This window comes from Myxine glutinosa, chromosome 5, assembly GCF_964187855.1.
Source record: "Myxine glutinosa chromosome 5, kmMyxGlut1.1, whole genome shotgun sequence".
NCBI lineage: Eukaryota > Metazoa > Chordata > Myxini > Myxiniformes > Myxinidae > Myxine > Myxine glutinosa.
Window position 1 is genome coordinate 162927960 of NC_136265.1, and position 20555 is coordinate 162948514.

Consider the following 20555-nt stretch of genomic DNA (forward strand, 5'->3'; position numbering starts at 1 on the left):
ATCCGTCTCTAAAACTACCCGGGCTCTGACCGAATGACGATTCCAAGCTGTCAATATCGTTCTTCAGGACAGACAAGGCCTCGAGGAGGTACAGCCGTGCTCCACCTACGTTGTCTCGCACAGCAGCTTCCTCCTGTGTGTCCGCCATGCGCTGTGCCAGCCCGAGCAGGCAAGCTTCATCCTGAGCCTGAGACACGAAAGGCACAGTGCATGAATTCGAGCAATGCCAAGGATTCATTTTGATTCAGGATTTTCGACATCACGACAGGAAAGATGCAAGAAAAACTGGAACATCACCCGGAAAAATGCAAGCAAAACGAGAACATCACCGAGAAAAATGCAAGCAAAACGAAAACATCACCTGCAAAAATGCGAGAAAAACTAGAACATCACCCGGAAAATGCGAGAAAAACTAGAACATCACCCGGAAAATGCGAGAAAAACTAGAACATCACCTGGAAAAATGCGAGAAAAACTAGAACATCACCCGGAAAAATGCGAGAAAAACTAGAACATCACCCGGAAAAATGCAAGAAAAACGAGAACATCACCCAGAAAAATGCGAGAAAAACTAGAACATCACCCGGAAAAATGCGACAAAAACTAGAACATCACCCGGAAAAATGCGAGAAAAACTAGAACATCACCCGGAAAAATACAAGAACGAGAACAACACCCAGAAAAATGCGAGAAAAACTAGAACATCACCTGGAAAAATGCGGGAAAAACTAGAACATCACCCGGAAAAATGCGAGAAAAACTAGAACATCACCCGGAAAAATGCAAGAACGAGAACAACACCCAGAAAAATGCGAGAAAAACTAGAACATCACCCGGAAAAATGCGGGAAAAACTAGAACATCACCTGGAAAATGCAAGAAAAACTAGAACATCACCCGGAAAAATGCAAGAAAAACTGGAACATCAGCCGGTAAAATGCAAGACAAACTAGAACATCACCCGGAAAAATGTAAGAAAAACTAGAACATCACCCGGGAAAAGGCAAGAAAAACGAGAACATCACCCGGAAAAATGCAAGAAAAACTAGAACATCACCCGGAAAAATGCAAGAAAAATTAGAACATTGCCCGGGAAAATGCAAGAAAAACTAGAACATCACCCGGAAAAATGCGAGAAAAACTAGAACATCACCCGGAAAAATGCGAGAAAAACTAGAACATCACCTGGAAAAATGCAAGAAAAACTAGAACATCATCTGGAAAAATGCGAGAAAAACTAGAACATCACCCAGAAAAATGCAAGAAAAACTAGAACATCACCAGGAAAAATGCGGGAAAAACTAGAACATCACCCGGAAAAATGCGAGAAAAACTAGAACATCACCCGGAAAAATGCAAGAACGAGAACAACACCCAGAAAAATGCGAGAAAAACTAGAACATCACCCGGAAAAATGCGGGAAAAACTAGAACATCACCTGGAAAATGCAAGAAAAACTAGAACATCACCCGGAAAAATGCAAGAAAAACTGGAACATCAGCCGGTAAAATGCAAGACAAACTAGAACATCACCCGGAAAAATGTAAGAAAAACTAGAACATCACCCGGGAAAAGGCAAGAAAAACGAGAACATCACCCGGAAAAATGCAAGAAAAACTAGAACATCACCCGGAAAAATGCAAGAAAAATTAGAACATTGCCGGGAAAATGCAAGAAAAACTAGAACATCACCCGGAAAAATGCGAGAAAAACTAGAACATCACCCGGAAAAATGCGAGAAAAACTAGAACATCACCTGGAAAAATGCAAGAAAAACTAGAACATCATCTGGAAAAATGCGAGAAAAACTAGAACATCACCCGGAAAAATGCGAGAAAAACTAGAACATCACCCAGAAAAATGCAAGAAAAACTAGAACATCACCAGGAAAAATGCAAGAAAAACTAGAACATCACCCGGAAAAATGCAAGAAAAACGAGAACATCACCGGGAAAAATGCGAGAAAAACTAGAACATCACCCGGAAAAATGCGAGAAAAACTAGAACATCACCCGGAAAAATGCAAGAAAAACTAAACATCACCCGGAAAAATGCAAGAAAAACGAGAACATCACCTGGAAAAATGTGACAAAAACTAGAACATCACCCGGAAAAATGCGGGAAAAACTAGAACATCACCTGGAAAATGCAAGAAAAATTAGAACATCACCCGGAAAAATGCAAGAAAAACTAGAACATCACCCGGGAAAAGGCAAGAAAAACGAGAACATCTCCCGGAAAAATGCAAGAAAAATTAGAACGTCACCCGGGAAATGCAAGAACAACTAGAACATCACCCGGAAAAATGCAAGAAAAACGAGAACATCATCTGGAAAATGCAAGAAAAGCTAGAACAACACCCAGGAAAATGCAAGAAAAACTAGAACATCACCCGGGAAAATGCAATTAAAACGAGAACATCACCCTGGAAAATGCAAGAACGAGAACAACACCCGGAAAAATGCGAGAAAAACTAGAACATCACCCGGAAAAATGCGGGAAAAACTAGAACATCACCTGGAAAATGCATGAAAAACTAGAACATCACCCGGAAAAATGCAAGAAAAACTGGAACATCAGCCGGAAAAATGCAAGAAAAACTAGAACATCACCCGGAAAATGTAAGAAAAACTAGAAAATCACACAGAAAAATGCAAGAAAAACTAGAACATCACCCGGGAAAAGGCAAGAAAAACGAGAACATCTCCGGAAAAATGCAAGAAAAACTAGAACATCACCCGGAAAAATGCAAGAAAAACTAGAACATCACCTGGAAAAATGCATGAAAAATTAGAACATCACCCGGGAAAATGCAAGAAAAACTAGAACATCACCCGGAAAAATGCAAGAAAAATTAGAACGTCACCCGGGAAAATGCAAGAAAAACTAGAACATCACCCGGAAAAATGCAAGAAAAACTAGAACATCATCTGGAAAAATGCAAGAAAAACTAGAACATCATCTGGAAAAATGCAAGAAAAACTAGAACATCACCCAGAAAAATGCAAGAAAAACGAGAACATCACCCGGAAAAATGCAAGAAAAACGAGAACATCACCCGGAAAAATGCAAGAAAAACTAAAACATCACCCGGAAAATGCAAGAAAAACTAGAACAACACCCAGAAAAATGCAAGAAAAACTAGAATATCACCCGGGAAAATGCAACAAAAACTAGAACATCATCCGGGAAAATGCAAGAAAAACGAGAACATCACCCAGAAAAAAGAAAGAAAAACTGGAACATCATCCAGAAAAATGCATGAAAAACTAGAACACCATCCGGAAAAATGCAATTAAAACTAAAACATCACCCAGAAAAATGCAAGAAAAACTAGTACATCACCCGGAAAAATGCAAGAAAAACTGGAACATCACCCGAAAAAATGCAAGAAAAACTAGAACATCACCCGGAAAAATGCAAGAAAAACTAGAACATCACCCGGAAAAATCCAAGAAAAACTAGAACATCACCTGGAAAATGCAAGAAAAACTAGAACACCGCCCGGAAAAATGTATGAAAAACTAGAACATCACCCTGAAAATGCAAGAAAAACTAGGACAGCACTCGGTAGAGCGCATACCTCAGCCAGGCTGAACAGTTTATGTTTTGTATCCACCGTTAGGTCGGATCTGGATTCGGACCTGAACCAAAATCTAATCGGCTTGTTCTTGTCACCTAACCAACTCATCCACCTAGTTCAGTCATAACTCGTCCATAACCTTTTGTGGTATCCTGCTATACAGTGCCTATCAAAAAAAAGGTAATCCGAATTCAAGGGGTTAATATGCAAAGGTTATTTATTTTGATAATTTGCATGTGGTTTACTAATTAGGAGGAGATCCTCAGCTTTCCATTGATACCTTCCATGCATCATTGCTGTCACACATGACCGAGTACATGTTCATTGAAAATGACAAGTTCAAATCGCATTTTTACAAGTTTGGCTAATCGATGCGTCAGGTTAACTGGTGCAAAATGAACGTCATATGTGAACTTTTCTCAGGAATGATTGGCCTTTATGCACATCACCCGGAATGGAATGCACACCTTCAATATGCACACCTTCAACATGTCCACCTCCCCTTTCAACACAAAGCTCACAGCGGCGGAGCATGCCCTGAACTGCTCGTCTCACCATAGCCGGGTCATTGCACAAAGCATCCACTTCATGTCGAATACTGCCCTGCAATTCGTCAAGATCACGGGGAGGAGTTACGAACACCTTGTTCTTTAAATGTCCCCAAAGGAAATAATCACATGGTGTGAGGTCAGGTGATCTTGGCGGCCATTCCACTGCATGGTTGAGGGTGATGACTCGGTCTCCAAAGAGTTCCCTCAGTCGATCTCGGACAGCGATAACACGATGTGCTGGGGTGCCATCTTGGGCCCACCAGAGATATCTGAAGACACCACGAACCTGTCACTCAAATTCTCCTCCAGCTGCGGTAAAACTTCATCATTGATCATCTACAGATAACTGTTACCATTGACATTCCTTTGAAAGAAAAATGGTCCGATCACCTGACCACTTCCACAAAGTCCCAACCAAACAGTCCACTTTTGTAGATTCATGTTGGTGTCAAAATTAAATTCCGGGGGTTGTCCTGTCGGTGCATATTGAAGAATATTATGGGTATTGACCTTGCCGTCCATGGTGAAAGCAGCTTCGTCGCCGATAAAGAGATACCGCAGGAAATTGACATCTGCTTCGCAACGTGCTATCAACCATCCGGCAAGCACCAGCCTCCTGGCAAAATCCCCTGGCGAAAGTTGATGCCGGATGTGAATCTGATATGGATGTTGGTGGAGGTCCAGTCTTGTGATTCGGTTGAATGTTGCCGAAGGCAATCCCGTCCCATTTCGTCTTGCACTGGTATCCCTAGGATGCTCCAAAACTTGCTGCCTTACTGCTGCAATGTTCATTTCCGATCGCCCAGTGTGCCTCCCACCAGAATTCCCCTTGTTGCGGTTAAGGCTAGTGCCATGCTCTTGGTATTTTCTAACATTCGCCCAGATGGTTTTGGCTGCTGGGGGCTCCCGTTCTGGGAAACGTTCGTTGAACGCATCACGAGTTCGCTGCAAACTTCCAGTTTGGTGAAAGGTTGTAACCACGAAGGTCCGCTGTTCAGTCATAAGTTGAACCATCTTTTCAATGACTCAGACTGTCTATAAACCCAAACACTGTTGGCCCATCTTAAATACCCATCTTAAACAAAGGATGACGCAACCGACGATTACCAGACCAGCTTAAAAATTTTACATAATCAACTTGGCAGTCGACAAGTAATGCGTCCATTTCAAACTGTCTTGCGCCGATTAGCCAAACTTGTAAAAATGCGATTTGAACTTGTCATTTTCAATGAACATGTACTCGGTCATGTGTGACAGCAATGATGCATGAAAGGCATCAATGGAAAGGTGAGGATCTCCTCATAATTGGTAAACCACATGTAAATTGTCAAACTAAATAACCATTGCATATTAACCCCTTGAATTCGGATTACCTTTTTTCTGATACGCACTGTATATCATTTTTGGTGCATCTCTCAATGGTGAATAATCACTCAAAAAAAATTCTAGTATCCTTCTTCGGATCTTCACCAAAATCAAATCAATTCCTCCTTGTCAAACACCCAACCTGTTCACCAAATTTCGTCCGAATCCATCCATAGCTTTTTAGGATATCCTGCTCCCTGAAAAAGGGAAGAGGAGGAGAACAGGTGCTCGCAGACAAAAACAGACAGGGTTGAAAACATCAACTCCATCCACCTTCGGTGGTGGAGGTAGACAGAAACACGTGGTCCGCAGTGATGTTTGCGGTGGAGAAGGCTACCTTGTCACAAGACTTGTGTTTATCATGCAATCAAATTGCAGGGAATCACGACTCAGGCTCTAACAAACAACAGGTATCCTCATAAGAAGGTAAAAGTATCAAACGTGAGCCAGTGGGACAAAAAGGAAAAAGATAATCTTTGGTGGCGTAACACAGTCAAAATAGATGAAGACAAATCGACAGGCAAAGGTAAATCTTACCAACAGGGCCTCGAACAGACTGTCCGAGCTGACATTTGGACCCAGGGTGGCATGCAGGCCGTGACACACTAGGCGGGCACAGTGTTTGGCCCGGGAAGTGGGTAACTCCGTGGTGGCACCTTTCAGGATGCAAACCAACTCTGGAGAAACTTCTGTTGGATCCAGAAGCAGTATTGTTCTGCAAGACATCGTGAAATGGATCTCTCAAGCTTGCTTGCATATTTCCCCACACTGCCTTGCCAATTTTCCGGTCGTCCCGAGCACCGTTTTGGAATCCAGTTTCATTTGAGTGTTCCTCCATCATTCAAATACAAGAGGGCGTAAAGCAGGTTTTTTAATGGCAGAGGAACGCTTGACTTTGTCGAGGCCAGTGTCGGTCTGCGTCGGCAGACGCTTCTAACCGTAGGCTTCACCTACTGAAGGCTGACGAAGGTATGCCACCGCCAAGGGAAACAAAGCAAAGCTCAAGTTCTGGGCGTTAGTCCTTCGTCGGAGGAAGACTAGTGCTGATGTGGTAATAACCATGCAAAGAAGGCATGGCGCCATGTTGTCTTGGCACCCTGCCATTAGAACATGCATTGCGATGACTATCAGCACTGCAGTTGTTTTAATTGTCGATTCATTCACCAACTAGCCCCCCATGCCCCACCATAAAGAAAATCAACTCCAAATCCTGACAGCCCCAACACCTTGTAATACCTACCCTGCCGCACGCTGTGCTCCGAGATGCAGCACCCGACTTGTGCAGTTTTAATTTGATCCATGAAGAACCAAGCTCGAGCCAGTTGGTAAACAAGCTTTGAAGATTTCCAGTTTATTATTATATATATATATGAATGAATGAATGAATGATCGTTTTGAGGCCATTTTCCCCCGCTAAAGCGGGGGTTAGCCTGTTATATATATATATATGGGATGTATATATATATATATACTGCATGTATATATTTTGGAAACACTCAAAATTTAGATGGCAAACATTTCTTGCCACGGCTTTGGTTGCAGCAAAGATGCAGCTCAATAATTATCTTTGAATGAGAATAAAAGCTAGCAACCATAAGGATAAAGGGCAAAAGCACATGTTGCGTTACAGGCTCAGCTTGTGAGACTGGTCAATCGATGATGATGTAACGAGAAACAAAAGTAGACAAGGAAACGTTTCTTACTCTCACAAATATATAAAGTACTGTACTTTGTACTCCACTGCTGCACTGCTCAAGAGAGGTTTTGTCTATGAAGTCGAGGCTCATGGTTTGTGAAGATATATAAAGCTCTCTCTATGTTTGTCATGAGGACAACATCATCTGTTTTCCTCACCTTGTTACACTTCTTTGAGTTGTAGCTTTGAAGTGACTTCATTATTTTCCCCGAGATGTAAAACTCGATTTCAAAAGGGCTATGTCATTGTGCCAGTCTGAATATATCCCATTTCCATAGCAATATACTGTGTATATTCATATGTATACTAGCCTGGTGTTGGCTTAGCGGTTAGGGTGCTGAGCTTGGGATACCTACGATCCTGGGTTCAAATCCCGGTCGATCGCTGAATTAATGCCAGGGGGGTTGACTCAGCCTGTCAACCCTCTGAGGTCGGAAAATTGAGTACCAGCTCACCCTGTGTGCTTGCGTACACACAGGGGCGACTGCGTGTTGCAAGTGACTAACAGGGGTGCCCAACAGGGTTGGTGGCAGGAAGGGCATCCAGCCATAAAACATTGATTCAAAAAAGGGACCACCCTGCCCAAAAAAGGCCAACCCCTGCTCTGCGGGGAAAAATGGCCTCTGAAGGTGGTTTTTTTATCCACATGTATACTAGTGGGGTATGCTGACACATTGTAAGGAATAACGAACCATGCTTTGTACGTAGGTACATAATAAATAGAAGCATCATGATTATAGGCAAGCATCACCGACCTGCTGCTACATATCAATCAAGTTTTTATTTCACATTTATTACTTGCAAAATCGAAGATTTTTCAAGTATATTGGTCGGTTGCGTTTGTGGTTCTGTCTGTCTGTTTGTTTGTCTGTCACCGGCCTACAGGTCACAATTCGAAACGGATCGTCACGAAACTTTACCAAGTTGTATAGGTCGTCCCAATTGAGAAGCCTATTGATTTTGAGGTCAAAGGTCATCTGGAGGTCAAATTTCTACAATCGCCATTTTAAATCTGATTGACTTGAAAATTGAACAGCATTTGCATATCGAGTCACTAAATTGGGAAACATACTATTTTTGAGGTCAAAAGATCAAAGGTCAACTCAAGGTCAAATTTTAAAAATCATCAATTTTCATCTAAAAAGCTGTCAATTCTCAACCGATTGAGTTGAAAATTGAACAGCATTTGCATATCGAGTCAATAAATTGGAAAACGTACTATTTCTGAGGTCAAAAGGTCAAAAGTCAACTCAAGGTCAAATTTCCAAAATCATCACTTTTCATCTGAAAAATCATCAATTTTCATCCGATTGACTTGAAAATTGAACATCATTTCCACATCGTCACTAAATAGGGAAACCAACTATTTTTGAGGTCAAAAGGTCAAAGGTCAACTCAAGGTCAACCTTCCAAATCATCATTTTTCATCTGAAAAATCGTCACTTTTCTTCCTATTGATCCGAGCTTTGATCAAGATTGTCAATTTTAATCTTGACGAAATGGACAATTTGCTGTATCAATGGGAAAAAAAATTTGGGGGGAGGGGGGGGCAGATTTTGCAAGTATCGTGCTCTGCATGACATCTTCTTGTTTATTTATTTATTTCTATGATATCTGTGGCTGCTTGGCTGCATCATTTTCTGGGGGCACACCTTTGCCTTTCTGGGTGCATACCAGGTAGCCGGTACTCATTTTGCCAACCTCAGAAGGATGATATGCTAAGTCGACCCAGCTGGTGTTAATTCAACGGCACGACAAGAGCTTGAACTCAAGAACCTTGGATCTGTTAAACCAACACAAGGCTTCTTTATTTCAAAGATTACCAATATAGAAACTACAATTTTCAAATGCTAGATATCGATTGAGGTTTTTAAAAAAAAATTTAAATTTTTTTCAGACACTTTTACAGGTTTTCAACATAAATTTTCATGTGTGTGTGTGTGTGTGTGTGTGTGTGTGTGTGTGTGTGTGTGTGTGTGTGTGTGTGTGTGTGTGCACACAAAATTTCAGCTTTCTACATCAACTGGAAGGTACAGAACATTAATATCAGTCAGTCAGTGAGTGGTTAGAATGAGCTTTTTATATATACTGTATATATATATATATATATACTAGCAGGAGTACCCGGCATTGCCCGGTGATGTTCCAATCCTGTTGACATTTTGAAGAAATCAAAAATTATTTTTTTTCTATTCCCCTACTTACAATAAGGAAAATTTATATTTAATATGATATTACACCCCCCCTCCACACATATACACACACACACACACACACACACACACACACACACACACACACACACACACACACACACACACACACACACACACACACACACACACTCACCGGGGATAATTTAATGTTACCTTTCATATAGCTACAAAGGCTCAGGCACTATAAAGTGATTTTTTTAAAATAAAAAAAAAAACGAACTTTTTTTTCAGTTTTTAATTATTTATTTTTTTTGGCCTAAACACTCCTTGGTACTCACTCATGAACCTCTGAAAGTTTGATGAATATCCGTTCAGCCATCACGAAGAAAAATGGCGACATACACACAGATAGACAGACAAACGGCTCTCTTATAGTACAGATAAAGATCAGGGGATGGGTATAAAAAATATTCAAAGGCCTTGAATATGCCTTGGAGCACATTCAAGACAATCGTTAAGAAGTGGAAGGCATATGGTACCACCAAGACCCTGCCTAGATCAGGCCGTACCTCCAAACTGAATGACCAAGCAAGGAGGAGACAGATCAGAGGCCACTAAGAGGCCATTGAGAACTTTGAAAGAGCTCCAGGCCTTTATGGCAAAAATTGGTCACTGTGTTCATATGACAACAATATCCCAAGCACTGCACAAGTCTGGCTGGTACAGCAGGGTGGCAAGAATGAAGCCATTACTCAAAAAGCCCACCCCGAGTCCTGTTTGAGGTATGCAAAAAATCACTGGAGATTCTAAAGCCGTGTGGCAATTTGTGGTCTGACAAAACCAAGATGGAACTTTTTGGCCTCAATGCAGAGCGTTACGTTTGGTGCAAACGCAACACAGCACATCACATCACCCAAAGAACACCATCCCTACTGTGAAGCATGGTGGTGGCAGCATCATGTTATGGGGATGTTTCTCATCAGCAGGTACAGGGGCAATTGTCAGAATAGAAGGGAAAATGGATGGAATAAAATCCTAGAGGAAAACCTGCTGCCCTCTGCATGAAAGTTGAAATTGGGACGGAGGTTCACCTTTCACCATGACAACGACCCGAAGCACACAGTGAAAGCTACACTGGAGTGGCTAAGGAACAAAAAGATAAATGTCCTTGAGTGGCCCAGTCAAAGCCCCGACCTAAATACAATTGAAAATCTGTGACATGACTTGAAGATTGCTTTCCTTCAACGAGCTTGAACAGTTTTCACAGAAAAATGGGCAAATATTGCCCAATCAAGGTATGCAAAGTTGGTAGAGATCTATCCCAACAGACTCGCAGCTGTAATTGCTCTGAAAGGTGCATTCACCAAGTATTAACTCTGGGGGGTGGACACTTATCCAACCAAGATATTCTAGTTTTGTATTTTAAATTAATTTTCTGAAATTTGTAGAATTTGTTTTTCACTTGGAAGTTGTGTATTACGATGTGTAAATAAAGGTGGAAAAAGTCTGATTTAATGCAGTTTAATTCCAGGTGAAAAGGTGAGAATTTTGAAAGGGGGTGTAGACTTTCTATATGCACTGTGTGTGTGGTGTGTGTGTGTGTAGTGTGTATATATACATATATACATTTGGGTGTATCATATATATATATATATATCAGTTAATGATACACCCCAAACTGTGATTGGTGACAATACCGTCACGACTACAGCCCCAAAAGACCTCTCGCAATGCAAACATGACAAGATGACATGTTGTCACCAAGCAGATGAAAAGTGTAGCTACCGACTAACTTTGCCCTTAGTGGGGCTCGTCAGGGCAACACATCACTGTTCCATCAACTCAGTGACTTTGATGCCTTGTTGCCTCTATATGGGTTAATGCTACACCACTAACTATGATTCGTGAGGACACCAGATCGAGTCCCAGTGGATGGAACAACATCGATGATTCAAGATTTTTAGATGCACACAATAAAATAAAGAGCTTTATAATTAACTAGCAGGAGTATCCGGCATCTAATCCTGTTGGAATTTTGAAGAAATCAAAATTTTTTTTCTATTTTTTTTTTTGGTGCCTAAAATACTTCCCTACACCCACTAAGGAAAATTTATATTTAATATCACACACACACACACACACACACACACACACACACACACACACACACACACACACACACACACACACACACACACACACACACCATTTGTTATTGGAATTTGTGATAGCCATATTTAGTAATATTTAGATTCACATTAACTTAACTTCTGTGCCAAGTGATGTTTAGGAGTAGCAATGTATGTGTGGTATCCCAAGATGTGGCCTCCACAGATCGAGGTCAGTGTCGAACGCATGAGAATATAATGATTATAAAGTTACAAATGCATTGACTGATTGAGTGACCTTTTTGGAAACAACCGAGCTGGTGGATCCAAGGTCTGTAAACTTTCTGGGTCAAAAAGGTCGAAACCTCATTGATTAATGGAGCCTGGCTCACGGTTGAGACATTAGTTACATCCGTCTGCAGTTAATTGGTGTCCGTGTAATGCATTGGATAGACATGTGCTAAATTACAAGATTCGCTCTGTCTCTCCATCCCTGGCCTTCACTACCCCGGATATTATAACTGGTTCACCGAGATAATTATTACCACAAATAATAATAATACACAATGAGCATGCACACCCTGGCAGGAAGAACATCAAAATCTCATCCTCCCAGCACAATGAATCAATATGTTACACACATGGACGTATTTTACATCTATATGTTCATTTTCCTTCCACTTCAATATAAGATCACAAAGCGTACCTGCGGATAAATCAATGCAGACTAAGAACTCTTGAGCAAATGTAGGCAAAGAATAATTATTTTCCAAATTTCTTTGGGAAACATTTGCCTCGTTTCGCTGTTCAATATCACAATATTGATAAACTGGAGAGGAAAGAAGAATGAGATTACTGATCCTCATTTTGGATTTGCTGCGCACGATTCATCTCGCTCATTGCCTTCAAGGCTCATCCTGCCACATCCACATGTGCACTAGTTTGCCCAGGTAAAGGTACTCGGGCACCATTGGTGCTTTCACTTTTTACTACAGTGAGATCAATCCTTTTGAAGATGAGAATAACAGATTTTACGATACACGAGACAAATTTATATACAACACGATTCGTGCTTTCCGTGCCTTCTGGGTTTGGTGAAGCGTTCGGCCTACTATGCTACAGACAGGCTGTAAAAGGCCTAAATGGCGATGGAGGCCCAAACTGTTGACAGAGTTGGGATTCTCAAGACAAGTCGTGAACGTTTCATGGATGAGATCAGCCAATCTTGGGCACGTCGCCACTGCGTCGCAAGGTGTGCACATTAATATGGTGAGCAGTCATGGGAATCGAACCCACAACAGTGAAGGCAAGGCAACAAGGCTTCACACACTACACCACCAAGTTAAATGGAGAGTTTGGTTAGGTTTTGGTACGTTTGATTCAACTCGGGGGCCCGTTGGTCCATTGGACCAAATTTTCATTGGTCTTCACCACCTTCTAGCATACCTGCCTGCCGGATTTGGAGGTCTTTTAGATCCTGTGGGTCTTTTGAGTTCCCTGGGTCTTTTGGGTCATCGGGGACTTTTTGGGTCATCTGGGTTTTTGGGGTATTTTGGGTCCTCTCTGTCTTTTGGATCTTTGGGGACTTTTGGGTCCTCAGGGACTTTTGGGTCATCTGGGTCTTTTTGTTCCAATAGGACTTATGGGTCCTTGGTGACTTTTGGGTCTACTGGGTCTTTTGGGTCATCTTGGTCTTTTCGGTCCTTCGGAACTTTAGGTATTTTGGGTCCTCGTGGAGTTTTGGGTCTTCAGAGTATTTTGGTTTCTCTGGGTCTTTTTGGGTCCTTGGGAACTTCAGGTATTTTGGGTCCTCATGGACTTTTGTGTCTTCAGAGTCTTTTGGTTTCTCTGGGTCTTTTGGGTCCTTGGGAACTTTAGGGTCCTCGGGGATTTTTGGATCTTCTGGGTCTTTTCGGTCTTATGGGTCTTTTGGGTTTTATGGGTCCTCAGGGACTTTTGGGTCCTCTGGGTCTTTAAGGGTCTTAAGGGATCTTCAAAGATCGAAGGGGTCTCAGCAGTTTAAAGAGTTAAAAGGTACATTTCAATAGTACGTAATTAATTAATAGACGTACATAATTAATAGACACAAAACGTATGCCTCACACGCACACACACGCACACTACTAATCCATTTATAGTAGATGGTAGAAGGTCTGTCAATTTAGTAACACCAAGTTAAATGCAGTATTGGCTATTACAACACGGCGTGTAAAACTACATTTTAGTAGAACTATTAGCGTTAACCGGTGATGCCTCAAACGCAAAAACGTCCCCAACAGGCCACTGCAAGCGATATATCCATGACAACACCATCAAACAATGCAGAGAAGACGGGAACAGAGGATATGAAGTATGGAGACTTCAAGGGCCCAGCGTGATACCTGGAATAGTCGAAAAACATAGGTCAAGAGCACAACAAAAAAGATTGGCCACGCTCTACATCTCCCATCCATCTCCTTCATACCTCATAATGCATTAACCAAAAAGAAAGTTTCCTTTGGTTTTCTACAATGATAGATGCTCATGGGAAGTAAGTAATACAAGACTCGACCAGGATTTAAAAAGACGACCTCCCAGACTCAAAGCAGAACACTCTACCCATTACACCACCTAGGCTGCCACTTGTAGTTAGTGGTCTGGTCTTCTTAGACATACCTCGACACTAGGTTATACCACTTCTTAATCTTGGAGTGGAGTTGTTTTCTGGGCAACAACTTCGACACTAGAAACAAATTCAACTTGACAGGTTGTTCGCCTCTCACATATGTGTGAATAACCCTCGGCCATGAAGGACAGCCACGAATGAAGGATTCTCGTGCTGCGCACAACAACACACGATTATTGGCCATATGGCAGCCATTGCATTGGAATATTGGATTCAGCATATGGAGTTCAACTCGAATAATAAACAACCACAATGATGGAATGGTGACACCGTGGTGTGGAATTCATCATCATTGTCCTCTTTGTAAACTTGTGTGTTTTTAAACCCTGTGGGCAGATCAGCCAGTCTGGTGGATGAGATGGGGATCATGTTTCATTTCCAGACGAAAGGGGAAAGGATAATAGTAAATATATAACTGCAGGCAAGAGAGACAAATGTTGGAAGGATAATAACCTTCAGGCAAGGTTCCAATGTATTAAAGTCGTGAAAAAGGGCCGCCATCTTGTGTTGGCGCCAAGTAACTGCCTGTAGGTCCAGAAGCTGCCCGGCGTCTTCTCCATGACGGTTTTCACAGTCAGGGCTGCACCTACTGCTCGGGCAATCATTACAAAGCAAACCCAACGTTGCATGCGATTCATTTAATTCCTCCAGAAAACCGAGGCATGCACACCAATCGGCGAGATGCTAATCGATGATGCACACGTCTGCAAAAATGATGACACTAATCTCACGTCAACACAAGAATAAATCACATGATAAATCACCATAAATATTAAATATCTAAAATGTTATCTAACTTGGTACATCTGACAAAGTGTTTCCCTCTCAGGTCCGCTTTCGTATTCAACCGCTATGTATACCTGAGCCCTCACTCGCTGCCTGTCCCATGTTCCTCCATCAACTCCCTTTTCACCTTGATCTTATCAGCTGACCTCGGAAGTTTAACAAAACAAACTTCCTCCCTTTCCCACAATGCCTATCCCACTCCCTGACACCAATTGCAACTTTTCCTTCCCTTCAACACAAGAGGCCGTCTAGCCCATCATGTATCCACACCTCGTTGACCTAATCTATCAATGTGTTCATCTTCTGCGTACTAACCCAACGTACCAATAATTTAAGATAACTTAATAGACACCTCCATTTATAGTTATCCTTGGGTATGGTATTAATCTCTAGGCAGGGAAGTATGCTTGGGTACTGGCAAACAACTCCCTATTCAATCAGACTTAGTGATTAGATCGTCTGCTCCGAGTCTTCTGACCGAAGACTTCAAAAATGGTACCTCCTGCTTCCTTGCTTGACTCTTGGTGCGAGCATTTAAGAAGGGTAGAGTATGGTCAAAACAACCATATGCTGGCAACCATTGTGAAGGCTGGATGGGCCTAATGGTTTCCTGCATCGAGGGTCCTTGTTATGGAACTCCGATTGTATTTGAGCGATAGTGTGGTATCTCAAACATACAGAGGGAAGGTTGATCAAAATGGGTCTGCGGGCCCAAGATAGAATGTTACGACCATTCCTTCACAATAGCGGCGACTGGAATACATTTAAAGATGTTAGACTTAAGAGGTTACTATCTTAATTCGTTGAATATCTGGAATTTCCTTCCAATTGCAGGGATCGTTAAAGGAAACTCACGATGGCCCGCTTCGGCTTAGGGCACGGTCTCCATCTTGGGCAACATTCACCCTCCAATCTAAATGCAAAAGAGAGGGTCAGAAGGGAGACACGATTCAAGATTCAGAGACACATGCGAGCACCGCACCAGGACGGCGGTTTCCTATCAGATTGCGCTTGACGAAGGAACATATCCAGGCCTAGACAGCTCAGATACAATTTCACATTACCAGCTGAGCTAGCCTGCCGTCCTTGAGTCCAAATCATCCAGCGTTCCATCTCGCGTCCATGTATTCTGAACCATGGTCAGCCCAGCTCGCGGTTGTTTCTGGGATCCGTAGGGATCAGGTGCATTCAAGCCACAAAGACACAAGGCCCTCATAAACGCGTTTTTCAGTCTTCTTCCTTTGCACTTCATTTTCCTTCACCAACAAGCCTTTCATTTTGAACACCAGACGAGGCTGTGGCAAAAGGAATTTCCATCTCCCCCTCTCATTCCCCCTTCTCTTCCCTAAAAACAATACAGTACACCATACTGCTTCCCTCATTCTCTGCTGCTTTTGAACTCTTCTTCAGATGTTTTGGCAAAGGGAAACAGCACCTGCTGAAGCCTGCGATTCTCACGCTCCTATTATTATTATTACGGCAGTCTCGTTATCTCACGTCCTTGCGGCGTATGGAACTTTTTTTTTTTAGGGAACTTTTTCACCCAAGTCTTTCGCGGAAGAGCAGGCTAGGCCTGACGCTCAACTAAATAGTTGAGGCAGGAATTTAGGGAATTTGTTCAAGGTGCCGTCGACCTACTCTTCACAAAGGGATATGGCCATGGGATCTTTAACATCTTCCAATGGGGAAAAATAATATTAGGGTGGAAGCGATGCCAAGTGAACAAGTGCAGGTTTCCCTAGTGTACTCTTTCTTCAAGAGGCTTTGCGTTTTCCAGGCCATGCAAAATGTCAGCTGTTATTCAATAACATTCAAACACTTGCTCAATGAACACAGGGGCCTAATGCGTGGCCACCCGGGAACACAGCGACGCGCGTTCCAACCTCTCGAAGCAATATTGCGCATTCGCAATCCGAGCCTTGTTTACAGCAGTGATGCGTAAAGAGAAAGAGGTATTCTGCATTTAATACTAAATATTCTTCTCTGTTACCATTTGAGCCGCTCACACAATTTGGTCAATTTGACACCATGAAGGCAAACCTCTGATTGCCAAAACGATTTTATTACCGCAGAAAGGAGAGACCTGAGGTTATGTTTATTGGGCAGTTGTGGCTGAAGCTTTTTGCTTACAGACATTCTAGTGCGCATTGTTTGTTAAAGACGAATTGATGTTTTTCTGAACACAAATGAAACTAAATTCCCAAAAGTAATTCTGCCTTCAAGAAAAAAAAGCTTAATTGTCAGCTTTTCATGAATAAATCCGATATTGCATTTCATCTGACAACCTGAATATTTCCCAGCAATTGGTTTAAGTGTGACAATATCCAAAATAAATGAGCACTTTCGAGTGAGTGAACTTAAATGGAGTCAACTCGGTGTGTAATGGAACAGCCAGTTATATGTACACATGTACACACACACACGCACGCACACGCATGCACACGCACGCACGCACTATGAAGTCCGCAGTTTTCAACACGACAGTCATGGTGCTCAGTCGTTGAAATGAGGCGTAATAATAGCAAAGTGAATTTCATTCAGTTTGCCATGGCAAATCGAAAAAAAAATTGTTTAAATTTCACAATGAAAGAACACGTCCTACAAAAAAAAAAAATAATAATAATAATGTTGGACTCTTAAAAGCAAAATGGACAACTGAATTGTGGCCAAAACAGAGGCCTGTAAGCAGCTTTACTTATGTCATAAGTTGGGTCACCTGATCAAGATCGGGATATTTGACTTTAGTAAAGCATCAAGAAGATTGTTCTTGGCAAGGGTTAAGTCATCAATACATTATAAACTCAGTGGAAAGGAGGGAAACACACCTAGATCAAGATAGATGAACCCAACAGAAGGACACTTGGTAGAAGAATGAGCAAGGGAAAGAAACACCCTGAAAGAGATGTCTGAGCTCAGAAATGGACATTTTACCCTTTTTCTACCAGTGAGGATCATAGAAGAGCAAGGGTAAATTGCTAAGTAAGGTAGCTATGCCATGGGGGAAGGGACAATACTTGGACACAACCTGAAAGGGGATAACGGATAGGAAAGGAAAAGAGAGAAAGGTGAGCAAGTAAGAAGGTTGGGTTTGGAAGAGTTAATGAGGGTTATATAGATCATTGGTTTGGATGGGGGACTACATGAGATGGCGGCGCACTGTCTGCTTGAAGACCTGGAGGGGAGAGCGAGACAGATCAATCTCTGGAAGACGGTTCTATAGACTGGAGAAGCGAGGAATATAAGAGTTGATGTGTGCGGTCAGCCTGGATTTTGGAAGTTTCACCAGAAAGGGGTTACTGGAAGAAGGTGTGCATGCTGGAGATTCTGGAGAGGGTCGAACAACACGCAGAGAGCGAGGAGGGAGCAATGTTGTAGAATAGACGGTAGAAACAGAGAAATCACTTGATTGCAATTTGAGAGGAGCGGATCTTGTGCTTCGGCCTTATCATGGGAGATTCCAACATTTGAGCTTTAGATTCCATAGAATCCAGGATAGACCAGATGTGATGCCGAAGTGCCAGCCTATAGTTTCATTTTCCAATGAAAGAAATGGACCGACAGAGGATTCCCAGTCTGCAGCTGGCTTTGGAGGCCTGCTTTACAATATGGTCAGCTCACGAAAGGCCATGGCTGATTGTGAGGCCAAGAAGTTCAACAGACTGAACGTCGTCCATTGGATGATCAAATAATTGGTGGGTTCATTCCAAAGCAAGGGTGAGTGTGGGGTTTTCTGGGATTGAAGGACATGTCGCATTTATCATACCAGAGTCTAATAATTTCCAGATTAGTAGAGGGCAACATAGCTTTTATCTGTCCAGCAGAAGGATGGAGTGCTGTACGACACAATGTAAGAGTCATTGGCAAAATGGAAGCGAGGTAATTTCACAGCAAAAGGGGAAAAAAAGAGTTTTGTTATAACTCGTCCACAACTTTTATAGATATCGTGCTATATATCGTTTTTCGGCCCTATCTCTCAATGGTGAAGAATCACATAAAAATCACGCCCATGTCCGAAGAAAGTGGTTCAGTTTGGCATTTTCAATATGAAATAGGCAAAGCCAAGAAACAAACGTAACCCTTCAGAATTACCCTTTAGAACCCACTCAAATTAACCTTTATAATTACACTTTAGAATTACCCTTTAGAACTCTTTAGAATTACCTTTTAGAATTACCCTTTAGAATTACCATTTAGAATTACCCTTTAGAATTACCCTTTAGAATTACCATTTCGAATTACCATTTAGAATTACACTTTAAAATTACACTTTAGAATTACCCTTTAGAATTACCCTTTAGAATTACCCTTTAGAATTACCATTTCGAATTACCATTTAGAATTACACTTTAAAATTACACTTTAGAATTACCCTTTAGAATTACCCTTTAGAATTACCCTTTAGAATTACCGTTTAGAACTCTTTAGAATTACCCTTTAGAATTACCATTTCGAATTACCATTTAGAATTACACTTTAAAATTACACTTTAGAATTACCCTTTAGAATTACCCTTTAGAATTACCCTTTAGAATTACCCTTTAGAATTACCGTTTAGAACTCTTTAGAATTACCCTTTAGAATTACCATTTCGAATTACCATTTAGAATTACACTTTAAAATTACACTTTAGAATTACCCTTTAGAATTACCCTTTAGAATTACCCTTTAGAATTACCGTTTAGAACTCTTTAGAATTACCCTTTAGAATTACCATTTCGAATTACCATTTAGAATTACACTTTAAAATTACACTTTAGAATTACCCTTTAGAATTACCCTTTAGAATTACCCTTTAGAATTACCCTTTAGAACTCTTTAGAATTACCCTTTAGAATTACCCTTTAGAATTACCCTTTAGAATTACCCTTTAGAATTACCCTTTAGAATTACCCTTTAGAATTACCATTTAGAATTACCCTTTAGAATTACCCTTTAGAATTACCCTTTAGAACTCTTTAGAATTACCCTTTAGAATTACCATTTCGAATTACCATTTAGAATTACACTTTAAAATTACACTTTAGAATTACCCTTTAGAATTACCCTTTAGAATTACCCTTTAGAATTACCGTTTAGAATCATCCTTTAGAATTACCCTTTAGAATTACCCATAAGAATTACCCTTTAGAATTACTCTTTAGAATCATCCTTTAGAATTACCATTTAGAATTACCATTTAGAATTACCCTTTAGAATTACCCTTTAGAATTACCCTTTAGAATTACCCTTTAGAATTACCCTTTAGAATTACCCTTTAGAATTACCCTTTAGAATTACCGTTTAGAATCATCCTTTAGAATTACCCTTTAGAATTACCCTTTAGAATTACCCTTTAGAATTACCGTTTCGAATCATCCTTTAGAATTACCCTTTAGAATTACCCTTTAGAATTACCCATAAGAATTACCCTTTAGAATTACCCTTTAGAATCACCCTTTAGAATCACCCTTTAGAATCACCCTTTAGAATCATCCTTTAGAATTACCCTTTAGAATTACCGTTTAGAATCATCCTTTAGAATTACCCTTTAGAATTACCCTTTAGAATTACCCATAAGAATTACCCTTTAGAATTACCCTTTAGAATCACCCTTTAGAATCACCCTTTAGAATCATCCTTTAGAATTACCCTTTAGAATTACCCTTT

At 41.1% G+C, this 20555-nt stretch overlaps 1 protein-coding gene across 2 annotated transcripts in view; it reads right to left on the reverse strand.

Moving 5' to 3' along the window:
* LOC137426821 (phosphoinositide 3-kinase regulatory subunit 5) overlaps positions 1–20555 on the reverse strand; it is a 120308-nt gene that overhangs the window by 33882 nt on the left and 65871 nt on the right. For both annotated transcript variants that reach the window (XM_068115749.2, XM_078778973.1), the window contains exons 8-9: positions 6036–6213; positions 31–187 (exon numbers count right to left, since the gene is read on the reverse strand). In XM_068115749.2, coding sequence (XP_067971850.2) covers positions 31–187; positions 6036–6213 — 335 coding nt within the window. The remainder of the gene's footprint in view (positions 1–30; positions 188–6035; positions 6214–20555) is intronic.